This window comes from Notechis scutatus, chromosome 5 (assembly GCF_049901735.1).
Source record: "Notechis scutatus isolate UNSWTSFEM ecotype Mainland chromosome 5, rNotScu1.2, whole genome shotgun sequence".
In the NCBI taxonomy this organism is placed as follows: domain Eukaryota; kingdom Metazoa; phylum Chordata; class Lepidosauria; order Squamata; family Elapidae; genus Notechis; species Notechis scutatus.
This window is the reverse complement of record NC_142013.1, coordinates 11,355,680-11,368,204: the sequence shown is the minus strand read 5'-3', so window position 1 is coordinate 11,368,204 and position 12,525 is coordinate 11,355,680. Positions and strand designations below refer to the sequence as shown.

Sequence of the window (12,525 nt, the reverse complement as noted above, 5' to 3'; positions counted from 1 at the left end):
TGTTACACCATCCACACGGTTAGGTGACAAAAATTCAGACTCTTGGCAACTGACATGTACTTATGTATGTACAGTTGTCCTGGTATCATGTGATCCTTTTCTCCGACCTTCTGACAAGGAAGGTCAATAGGGAAGCCAATTCATTTAACAACCGTGTTCCTAACTTAATAACTGCAGTCATTCATTAACAACTGTGCCAAGAAAGATCGTAAAATGGGGCAAATCTCCCTTAACAAATATCTCGCTTAGCAACAGAAAATTTGGGCTCGACTGTGGTTGTAAGTCAAGGACTATTTATAGTTGTCCCTTAGAGATATTTCCAATTCGGTCATATCAAGGGTCTCTTTTATTAACTCCCAATTAAGGGTGACAATGCCACTTCAGTCATTATGCAGGGCGGTCAGAACTCTTGGCTCTGATGGAGCACCCTTAGATAACAGATAATAATAATAACAGATAATCAGAGTTGGAAGGGATCTTGTAGGTCATCTAGCCCAACCCCCCACCCAAGTGGGAGATATGCATTGCAGACAGAGAAGGAGGATCCACCTACCCGTTTCTTCATCTATGTTGAAACGTCCAAGTCCACTGCCGTCACGGATGGAATACTGGATCTCGCCATCCCTGCCGGTGTCGTCATCCCTTGCATTGACTTGCAAAACACTTGTGCCGATGCGGGAGTTTTCCTTCACGGAGCCAATGACCACAAAGTCAGAAAAATAAGGTGTGTAGAGATTTTCATTCACATCCACCACTTCGATTTCCACAAAGGACACTGAGGATAAGGAAACGGGGCGCCCCTTATCCTTGGCTCGTACGGTCAAATTGTAGAACTGCTGCTTCTCGTAATCGAGTTCTTTGCTGAGCCGGATAGCACCGCTAGACTTGTCGATTTCAAATCTTCCATTGTAATCATTCACCAAAGAGTAACGCACTTGTCCCCCAAGACCAAGATCTGGATCTTGGGTTTCAAGCCAAGCGATGACAGTACCAACAGGTAAATCTTCCAAGACTTTCACACTATAGCTGGGTGGGATAAAAACCGGAGCGCAATCATTGACGTCGTCCAAAAAAACCTTTAAGGGAACCACAGAAAACTGCTGGTGCCCATTCTCTGCTCTGTCTCTTGCTTCTATCTTTAATGTAAAATTTGCCTTGGCTTCTCTGTCCAAATGATCGCCCACGTAAACGATCCCCGTGGAGCTATTGATTACAAATTGCCGTGTGTCTGTCAAGATAGAGTAAACCACTTCTCCATTTATTCCCAGATCTCGGTCCCTGGCCTCTACTTGGATAATTTCCACACCGATACTTGTACTTTCCAAAATATTAACAGTGTAACTTTCCTGCAAAAATACTGGTTTGTTATCGTTAGCATCTTCAACGGTGATGGTAAGTAATCTCCATGCGGCTTTCTGGGGGTTCCCCAGGTCGTAGATGGTAATATTAAGAAGATACAGTTCTGTCTTCTCGCGATCCAGAGCCATAAGGACCTTCAGCAGACCCGTCTCCATTTCAAGGTTGAAACAGCTGTCAGTGTTACCAGCTGATATGGTGTACAGGACCTTCCCGTTAAAGCCAGAATCAGCATCGTAGGCCTTGATTCGATGTATGGTAGCACCAACAGGGAGATCTTCTCTGACTGACAGGTCCGAGGGAAAGGATTTATCAAAATGTGGGGCCTGCCTGTTCACAGAATAAAAATCAAGAAAGCCATCTTCTGAATTAAGTTTGACATTGGCCTTGGCCTTTTTCAGCAGCTTCTCTGCCAACCTCTGAGCAACCCTGGTCTCTCTGCAGCTAAATGTTTTGGAAGAGACCTTTCCATGAACTACTGAAATATTGACAAACATAGAGTCTGCAAAATATTCCCCATCGGTTGCCGTGATCCGAAGTCCAAAATTACTGGCCTTCATTCCAGCACCACCAAGAGACTTTTTAAGCTGTAGAACTCCCGAGTCTGGATTCAGATAAAAAAAACCCAATTCGTTACCTGAAATAATTTTGTATTTCACCAGCTCCAGCTCATCGATGTCTATAGCAGAGACAGCTGTGATGTGCCCACCAACAGGAAAATCTGACGAGATGACTCCTTGACAAGCCACCTTCTCAAAGAGCGGCTTGTTGTCGTTCACGTTGCCTATGACGATAGTGACATTTACCTCACTTTCGTGGCGGTAAGGGGACCCCCAATCCGAAGCCCTCACAATAAAGCGGTAACTCTCTGGGGAGGACTCAAAATCCAGTTCTTCGGACGTGCTAATAACCCCAGTAAACTGGTTGATGGAAAAGGGGAGGGAATTTAAACTAGCGATGCTGTACGTGATGTAGCCATTTTCCCCACGATCTTTGTCAAAGGCAGAAATTGTTAGGATATCAGTTCCCACGGGAATGCTTTCATTGATATAGGTGCTGTACAAAGGCTGGGTGAACTCTGGAATATGATCGTTGGCATCTTCAATCCTCACAGCCACATGTGCTTTTAAGTCCCCTTCTTTATTTGTGACTTCCAAGTCGTACAATTCCTTGTCCACAATTTTTAAAAGAAGCGCTGTGGTAAGCAGCCCTGTTTTGGGATTTATCTTAAAATATTGTGCATCTTCGCTGAGAGTTAATTTGTATTCTTCTCCCTGGGTTTCTGGGGTTAATTTAACAATGGCAACAACTACTCCAGGAGGAGAGAATTCGCTGATCGCAACATCGTAGGTTTCCTTTTCAAATTTGACCGGATTGTTCTCCTTCTTAGGGCTGGCAATATGGACCAGTTTCATAGCTGAGAACTTTTGAGGAGACCCCTTGTCTTTGGCTTGCAAAGTGAGATTGTAACCATATGGGAAAGTGTCCCAATCAAAGGCCTTTTTTTCTTTGATTTTGTACTCGTTCAACCATCTCCCCTCCTTGACCAACTGAAAGTACTCCAAGGGATCTCCAGCAACGATAGAAAGGGATTCAATTTCACCGTTGGCACCTTCATCTAGATCATCAATGTTAACTACAGCATATGTAGACTCCTTATCCAAAGGGAAGGGGGCATGCGTCACAACATTAATAGTTGGAGCATGCTCATTTATACGTTCAATATGAATGTAAAGTTTGGCAGTGCTGCTTACTCCGTTGTTGCCATACAGCTTCATCCCTCGGTCCACAGCCAGAACTTCAAGGTCATAGCGGTTCTTCTCGTCATAGTTTAGCCTGCCGCTTAAGGAGATAACCCCGCTGGTGGGATGGACTGAGAACAGATCAACTTTATTTTTAAAGTAATAATAGAATTCGCCATTCGAACCAATATCAGCATCTGTTGCGGTGACCTGCGCGATACTAGTCCTCAAAGGTGTGCTTTCAGGTATCGTTACAGAATAGGTGGTGGGTGAAAATAAAGGTCGTAAATCATTCATGTCCAACACCTGTATGTTCACTTTTGTCCAAGCTTCCAAGTCTTCTCCCCGGACAGAACCTTTTATTACCAATAAATAATTGTCCTGGATTTCTCGATTGAGTATGGCGGAATTCCCCCCTTTAGTTCTTATCCTAAGGAAACAAAAATCAGCTATTGCCACTTCCTCTGCTTTGAAGAAACCTTCATCATCGCCAGACACAATCCTATATTTGATGTCCCAAGAGAAGTCAGCCATCGCGATGCCCATTCTGCTTTGGCTGTTCAAGTAAGTCCGTGCCGCTGAGTTTTCATACACCGTGGTGTTGTAAAGGGAATGTGTGAAGTGGAAGCCCAGTGGTAAACTCCCTTGAAGGCCATGACAGATGTTACCCAAAAGCTGCACAAGCAGGAAGACAAGGCCGGAAGCAGGCGCCAAAGGATATGACCAGTGGCCCATCTTCTTCTCCATCACATCATTCCTTCATCCTTTAAAAATAAACAAAAAGATGACACTGATTAGCAAGAAACACAGTGGTGTATGTCATACATATACACGTAGACATGGAATCAGTCTGTCTTTTCAAATTGTCCACCAAATTCTAATAATCTATAACTACCAAGCTGAAAGTTACCCATTAGCCAGAAAGGAGTTTTACAATTCTCAAATTACAATTGTTTCTAAACAGACCAGTCATACATAAGAGTTAGGCAGTTATTAAAAAGTGGATGGATGGATGGATGGATGGATGGATGGATGGATGGATGGATGGATAAAGAAAAGAATCAATGTGTTTTATAGCCTCAGACCAGTGGTAAAAATACATGAGAATGCCTTATAGGTGGACAAATACAACTGATAAGCTATAATCAGTAATCTGTTTTAGCATTTCACCAAGTTCTAGAGCAGTATTAAAAAGCTATTGGTTGCCTGCTAATGGTATAAAATGGATAATATTAGAAAGGTCTCTAAGAATTTGACCAACCAATACATTATGCACCAAATGCAACCTTTAAAGCACCCCGTTATAAATAAAATTTCTATTAGGAACTTCAAGTTCACCTCAAGTTAAAACCCTCAGTGCAGCTTTCAGAGGCAGTTGGAGCCATGTGGCATCCCCACTGAATAATTGAAACCTTATAAATTAAACACACACACACCCTATACAGGTGTACATCTGTAAACATACAAAATATGGTAAATGTACATATTGCAACATTGTGCTTTTCAGGTGCATCCTTCAGCGTATAGCCACTAGTTAAGAATCCATCATAAATACATGCATGCCACATGCTAGAGCCCAGTAAACACCCTAGTATCAGAATAAGCTCACACATTAGATATGCCCAAGGAAAATTGCTGAAAATATATTTCTTTCTTTCTCTTTCTTTCTTTCTTTCCTTTCTTCCTTCCTTCCTTTCTCTCTTTCTATTCATTCATTCATTCATTTACTCGTATAGTCACCCATCTCACTCCATTACTCTGAGTGGCTTACAATTCCTTACCTTTACAATGTCCTATAAATCTATTTGTTTTTGTTTGTTTTGCCACAACCTTTCCTGAAGTTTGTAACGATATGAATTGGGAAAATGAAATTTCACAATACGATAGCCTTCCAATTATTACCAAATTACTATTAACACCATTGTGGTTGATCATCTGCTGTAGGAACAACCTTTCCTAGGGGGAAAAGCGAGTTCAAAGCAGGGGAAGAAAAAAAATAAATCAGGAACCAGCCAAACATTAGCACAACATTCCACAAGATAATCTAAATCTTAAAAACAACTTTAAGATTAAACACTGTTCTTGGATAGCCTTCTCCTTCTCCTCCCCTCCCCAACTCTGAATTCTTGGCTTGCAAACTGGTCAACTTGGATTCCTGGATGTAACGTGAGTCAGCTTTGTGTTTTCCTGCTTAGCTGATAGGATATTTAATGAGATTAGAGGTAAATAGAGCCATAAAAGGACTGAGTGAAAATGAACCAAATTCACTCAGTAAATATGCCTCCCTTTGGAAACAAAGAACTCAAACGAATGTGATGGTTTCCAGTGGAAGATTAAGTGTGTGATTACTTGTGTGTGGTTTGGACACACCTAAGAAGGAAAACTGCACAGAACTGCAGTGATTGGCTTACAGAAGCAGGAGGGGTAATGAGGAGAGAAAGAAGATTTGTTCCGAGCAGCCCCACATCAACTGAAAAATGGAACTAGTCAAGGTGACTTTTAATTATATGTAGCGATTACCCGACAATAGCTACTTACTAACACTCCCAGAGAATTAAGTAAACTCTGTCATTCACCTTGTAAATGCAAATTTCCTGAGCTCAAGACAAATACCTCATTACCATATTGATGAAATGCAGGATTTTCTGCTGTGTCTTGGCAGAGCAGTGGCATGCAACTGGACCAACAGTTACGAGAAATGCACAGAGACAAAAGAGGAAAGAAATCAAGAAGCAGTTGGACACGTAGTACGTAGTAAACACCAGCCAGTTTTCAGAAGCTGAAATGGACCTTCCTGTCCAAAATCGATCGATTGTCTCAATTAGTGTGTAATGGCTTGAGAAGCAACATGTATCAAAGAAATGGGTCCCTTTCTCTGCTTCCCCCCCCCCCTCTTTTTAAATTATTTTTTGTAGCAGACCAAGAGTTTACCAAATCATGCACCAGGAAGTCTAAATTTGTACAGTACAGGCCGGTTCTTTTTAGGGGGATTCTGTTTGCCTGTCCGTTACATTGCAAATGATGTCACTTTTGGTGGCTTATCTCACTTGTGTAGACCCGTCATAGCGCAAATGCCATAAATGATGTTATTTACAGCCATTTGCATCATTTGCAAGTGACACGTAAGCATGCTGCATACCCAAGCAATGCAAATTGTCACAAAGGTTGAATTAGCATTCTTTACATAATGGCATCGTTACGTGAATGGCTCAAATCAATGCAAACTTCAAAAAATGTAATTTAAATGTAATAGACTCATGCATATTCTTTCAGATACAGGAGAACTGTCTACAATTTTAGGAGGCTCTCCAGGCATCCATCTGATTCCATTGCATCTCTCCTTCCCTAAACAGGGAAATTAAGGTTTTCACTTCATTGGCCAACTATTGGTTTCTGAATCATTGAGTCACGGCTTCCTTCACAGCATATCTTTTAAAAACCTCCATGGGAAATATGACCTTCAAAATAGGCCTGGTCAAGAAAAAGACATCAAAAATAAAACTTCAAACTCTGTTTGACTGGCACAGGCTATAACAGAGATCCCCAACCTTTCCAGTTTGGTGGCCTGGAGCGGGGGGAGGGGAGGAAAGAAGGGATGGTTTTGTGGGAGGGGCAGGCATATTCCTTGTACAACTGGGGCTGAGAGTACCGATGTACACAAGTTGGGCCGTGAATGCCCATGTGAGGCCCTGAGCGCTTGTGCAAGTGGGGCTGTGAGCCCCACAACACTTGCCTGAGTAGCACCCTGAGCACCCACAATGCTTGTGTGAGGCCCCGAGCACTCACCACCCTCATGTGAATGGAGCCCCGAGTGTCCGCAACACTTGTGTGAGTGGCACCATGTGCCTCTGCGACGCTCACGCAAGTGACACTGGCTGGCAAGTGACCAGCCAACCACTCACATGGCCCAGTTACAAACAGGCCATGGACTGGTAACGGGTTGCAGCCCACAGTTTGGAGGCCCCTGAGCTATAATACCAAAACATTGGAAGTTGACAATATTTTCATACCCTTCTTCTTAAACAAATGAGAATTACGGTGGAGCCACTTAACGTTCTTTCTTATGTTCTCTTCCTTTTTCCTTCTTTAAACTCATGTTTTCTTACCACTGCATTTCTTCCCAAAGTTTGTATTTGTGATTCTGTCTATGTAGCAATGCCAATACAGTGGGCAGCGGTGGCATTTTCAGCTCCTTGTTTAATTCTGGAGTGTAGCAAGGTTAACAGAGAAAATGTATGCTGCAAAATTATTTTAAGCCTCAATTTGCTAAGTAAAAAGGGGGGAAGCGGGGCTAGCAAAAATGGCTGCTTTGTTGCCACCAAGTTTTATGAGCACAACCTGAGAGGTGGAAGAATTTGGAGACCAAATGGCAGCCTACAATTCGGAGAGGGTAACTGCTACTCAGATCAAGTCCTACTGGGCAAGACAGTCTTCATTAACTATAAAAGCTTATTCTTAGAAAAATAGTTTTAACAACTCTTACTTGCAACAAATGAGAAGGGGGGAACTCACTGGAAAAGACCTTACAACAGGGATGGCGAACCTTTTCGGCACTGAATGCCCAAAGCACGCATGTGTGCGTGCACCCCCAAAATGCAATAAGTGCATGTTCCCCATGCATGCATGCACATTCCCCATGCATGCGCTCTGCTTCCTATGCATGCACCCCACCCGTGCATGCGCTTGTGGCTCTGCACATGTGCCCCCTCGTGCATGCACACATGTCCCCTGCACATGCACCCGGCGCCCCACCCATACACAGCAGAGACCCAAAGACCAGCTGGTCGGTGGCACGGGTGCATGCACAGGCACGGGCGCATGCACAGCACAGCTGAGCTGAGGCAGTGGCTCATGTGCCCACAGAGAGGGCTCTGCATGCCACCTCTGGCACACGTGCCATAGGTTCGCCATTACGGCCCTAGACGTTGGGAAAGGTTGAAAGCAAAAGGAGATGGGGACGGCAGAGGATGAGGTAATCAGATGGTATCACTGACACTGTGAACATGGGTTTGAGCTAACTCCGAGAGACAGCGGAGGATGTGGGGAGGAACTGGCACGTTGTGGTCCATAGAATCACAGGAGTCGGCGGTGACTTAGCAACCGAACAACAACAACAAAAACGTTCAACAAGATTCCTAAAGTATGTAGATATCCCCATGAGTTGGGGTGAATATATTGAGTATCTGTCTTTGCAGAAAACCTTATTATTTCGCCATTAGGATTCCAAGGCACTCATTCTACACTCATTAACATTCTCAAAGTGGCCTTTTAACTTCTGAGGCCAGGCTCTCACCATCAATAATTTAAAGCAGAACACCTGGGAACTTAGCTTTACTGTCCTACAAAGTTTAGCCAGAGAATAGAAAATCTGTAGAATTTTAAATCCTGCCCCACTGTTATAGCATTAAAAAAACTCAAAGGAAGATGAAGGCCCCACAGAATAGAGAAGGATCGTTGATGTTCTTAATTCCGCATGTCTAGGCACTAATCTTATAAAACGTCCTAACACAGGTATAAGTCACCATTTCCTTCCCCCCCAAAAGTATATATTTTCTATCACATCTGCAATTGGCTTCATCACGCATATCATAAAGATATTTACGAGTTTGCTACCTCTTTGAAAACGTATCTCAACAAATAGGGTATGGTTCAGGTATCATGACTATTTCCTACCACGTATCGTGGCTCAAGCTAGTTTGTTCTAGCGGTTAAGGCACCAGGCTAGAAGCTGGGAGCCTGTTGAGTTGTAATTCCATTTTGAAAGCTGACTAGGTGACTTTGAGCTAGTCACTCCCTCAGCCCAGCCCACCTCGCAGGATTGTACGGAAAACAGAAGGAAGAAAGAATATTAGGAAAGTTCGCTGTCTTGAGTTACTTATAAAAATAAAATAAAAGTAGAATTTAAATAAATAAATGAAATTTCCCATGTCAATGCATAAAAGAAAGTTTAGTTTGGTTTACTACATTGTCATTGCACCTCGTACAATGAAATCAAACACCACCTTCAGTGCACATCATGACCATGAAAATAAACACAAACACACATCCTTCACACTCCACACATTGAACCGAAAACGTTCAGCCGAAACAGTAGCTGTTTTTTTTACTCCCGGTTCGCCCAAACCAGGTTGAACCAGTAGAATACCACCACTGAGTCACAGGACTGTGGATGACAAGGGAGGGGAACCATCAGAAATGGGTCTTAAAATTCCTGAGGTTGTCTGTCGTAATTTTGAATGGTCACTAAGCCACCAGTTATAAGTTGAGGACTACCTGTATTACATTTCAGGATTATATAACCACATGCACATCTTATTTTATTCAGTGCTCTAGAAACTTGGGCAAAAGCTTATTGAGCAGTATTTGCAAAACTTACCATTCCAGAGGAAAAGCATTATGGTGTTTCTAGGAATTGTCTGGTTTTCTTCTGGAATGCACTGATCGGATTTTTCATTGGGGGCTTGGTAACTTTCCATAAATCACTTCCTTTTCTGGAAGATTTACTTCCAGAAAACCACTGAGGGAACAGATGAATTGGGATATTCTGGAATAAAAATACCGATCCACAAAAAGAAATGAGTTTTGCACACAATTAACGTGTCCATGTTTCTCCTTTCTCTGGGAGAACTTGCTTCCCCCTCAAAGCAATAGCCATAGCACCTGGACTAACATACCGCTTCACGGTGTTTTACAGCCCTCTCTAAGCGGTTTTTACAGAGTCAGCCTATTGCCCCCAACAATTTGGGTCCTCATTTTACTGACCTTGGAAGGATGGAAGGCTGAGTCAGTCAACCTTGAGACTGGTGAGATTTGAACTGCCAAATTACAGGCAGCCAGCAGAAGTAGCCTGCAGTGCTAAACTCTAACCACTGCACCACCGTAGCTCAGTAGGTCCTGGTCTTTCTGAAACTCAAAAAACTAGCTTATTCCAGAAGACCTTTGGGACTTGAATACATTATAGCTCCAGTGCCAGGAATATTAATTGCAATAATTATAATTTTATTGCAGGTTGTCATATAACAACAGCAATAGCACTTATATACCACCCCACAGTGTTTTACAGCAGTGATCCCCAACCTTTTGGGCATCAGGGACCGGAGGGAGAGTGGTTTTGCGGGGTACCTAAATCCCATGCATGAGTAGATGAAGCTTCACTGACTGGCGTGGCCTTGTGCGGTACCAATCCAAGGTCCATGGGTTTGGGGACCTCTGCTTTACAGAACTCTCTAGGCAGTTTATAATGTCAGCATATTACCCCCCAACAATATGGGCCATCATTTTATGGACCTCAGAAAGATGGAAGGTTGAGTCAACCTTGAGCCCCATCAGGATCGAACTCCAGGCTGTGGGCAGAGTTTGCTTGTAGTATGGCATTACATTGGCTCAAAGTGTTGTTTTGTGTGCTTCTGAAAGTAGCATTGACTACTACTGCTGCTACTTCTTTCTCTTTCTCTTCCTCCTCCTCACGTATTCATTCCTGCAAGTGATGGGTCCACTTTCCAGATCATGGAACGCCACTTTGCATGGTCAGTTGCGTCTCCAGGGAGCAGGCCCACGGCTTGCATATCTTTGTTGATGGCATCTTGTCACCTCTGTTTTGGACAACCACGAGGTCACCGGCCATTGCCTTCTAGTTAGTAGGCAGTGTTGGCTGTGGTGGAAGGCGCTGCTCTCTGGACATGTAAATACTAATGAAGCCGGCCTCCTCTCATCTTCTCTATAATCAGTGCCAAAGTAAAGTAACATTGACTGAAGTGGCTTATATACTCATAAATACATAATAACAGCAATCAAAAAATAATATGATGGCAAGGATGGCCATTTGGGCAAATAGCAAGTTTGAGAACATCCAATGGACTTCAACAAAAAGAGATGCACCAACCATATATATCTCCTTTTTGCAGCATCTTGAGCCTTGTCATCTTCAAATATGTAGTTCCTACTGGGAAGCTATATTTGTCACTGAAACAGAAACACTTGCCTTTTTTAAAAAGAAAATATGAAGTTGGTCATATTACGCCTCCACCAAGTGTCACTGACTCCTTACAAAGGTCTTCTTCTGCCTGAAATGAATAAATGCTGTGGGCACAATGCAGTTCTATATGTCATTTTTTTAAAAGAAAAAAGAGAGAGAGAAAGAGAGAGAGAGAGAGCTTGAAACAGATCTCAGCATCCCAAAACTCAAATGAACAGAATTTCAATAAAGGCACTGCTCCATTTTGCACCTGTTCCAGGAATTTATGAAAGTATTATCTGTGGTTTGTGTGTCTCTGAGCCATAGACTTTATTTTAGTAAATGAACTGAGTGTTATATTACTTGTGCTGTATGGATAAAAGGAAACACAAGACTTTCTACGCATTAAAAAAATGCAATGCACACACAGACACACACATGTATATGCTATGTATGCTGGATATACTGTATGTATGCACCCAAAAACACACAGACTGAGTGTGTGTGTGTGTGTTTGTGTACAGACAGTAATTAGGGTGTGTCAATTTTTTCATCTTTCAATTTTCAAATATTAGGGTTTAGAAATCATCTATTGAATAAATATAATTGTCACAAAATTATAATTTTGTAAGAACATCTGGAGATATCTAGGATTCTAGAAGCCTCTCTTCTACTCTGTTTCTTTAATATCTTTCCTTACCGTTTCATGAATATTCTACGGTGGCTAGGTTTACAGCTAATCATCATCATCATCTTCTGTTAACAACCCCATAATCCCTTGTGGGGTGGAGTCTGAGCAACTGAATGGAGCTAGCAGAATGTTTTAATGGCCGGATGCCCTTCCTGTCACCAATGCAGAGTTTTGTTCAGCAGATATATTCTCATTGTGCCCAGAGAGAGCTAGGTTTATAGCTAATGTTCATCCATAGATCAGGTTTCACAGTCCATCCATTGTGCTAAGCAAAAACAAGCACATATTAGCGGGATGTCTGACCTCAGCCTCTGAATTCAGAAGCCAAGGCAGAAAATTATGCTTCGGCCCAATTGCTAAGGAAAAGTATCAAAGTCGTAAGGAATGAAAGTAGTTCAGTGATCACTAATTGATCTTATTTCCAAACCGAGCTCAAAAACAATCCTCTCTAAAAACCCTGAGATCTACAGCCAATTAGAGGAAAAACTTTGCTCAATGGTAATGGTTTGGTACACATTTAATGCTTAACCATAAACCAGTATAGTAGAAGAATCCAAGGTAAATGCAAAGAAAGTCAGACTAGAGAAGGTCATTACAGTGATACTGTAATGCCCAGATATCAACCATCCCACTTATTGCAAAATTGTCAGCTCTCAGGCCCTGCAGTGCAAAGTTGTTGGGTGCATAGGATCAGGCCCATACATTAAATTGCAGTTCGGAAAGTTTATTGTTAAAGTCTGTAAACAAAAATCTAGTCAACTAAAGTTCAATACTAAACTGGC

At 42.4% G+C, this 12,525-nt stretch overlaps 1 protein-coding gene across 9 annotated transcripts in view; it reads right to left on the bottom strand.

Annotated features, from left to right (window-relative positions):
• The window catches only part of FAT3 (FAT atypical cadherin 3), a 564,342-nt gene that overhangs the window by 421,498 nt on the left and 130,319 nt on the right, over positions 1–12,525 (bottom strand). For all 9 annotated transcript variants that reach the window (XR_015749710.1, XM_087966122.1, XM_087966121.1 and 6 more), the window contains exon 2: positions 554–3,862. Coding sequence is in view for 8 of the 9 variants with exons in the window: in XM_087966122.1 (XP_087822248.1) it covers positions 554–3,845 (3,292 nt within the window). In the remaining variant the exon portion in view is untranslated. The remainder of the gene's footprint in view (positions 1–553; positions 3,863–12,525) is intronic.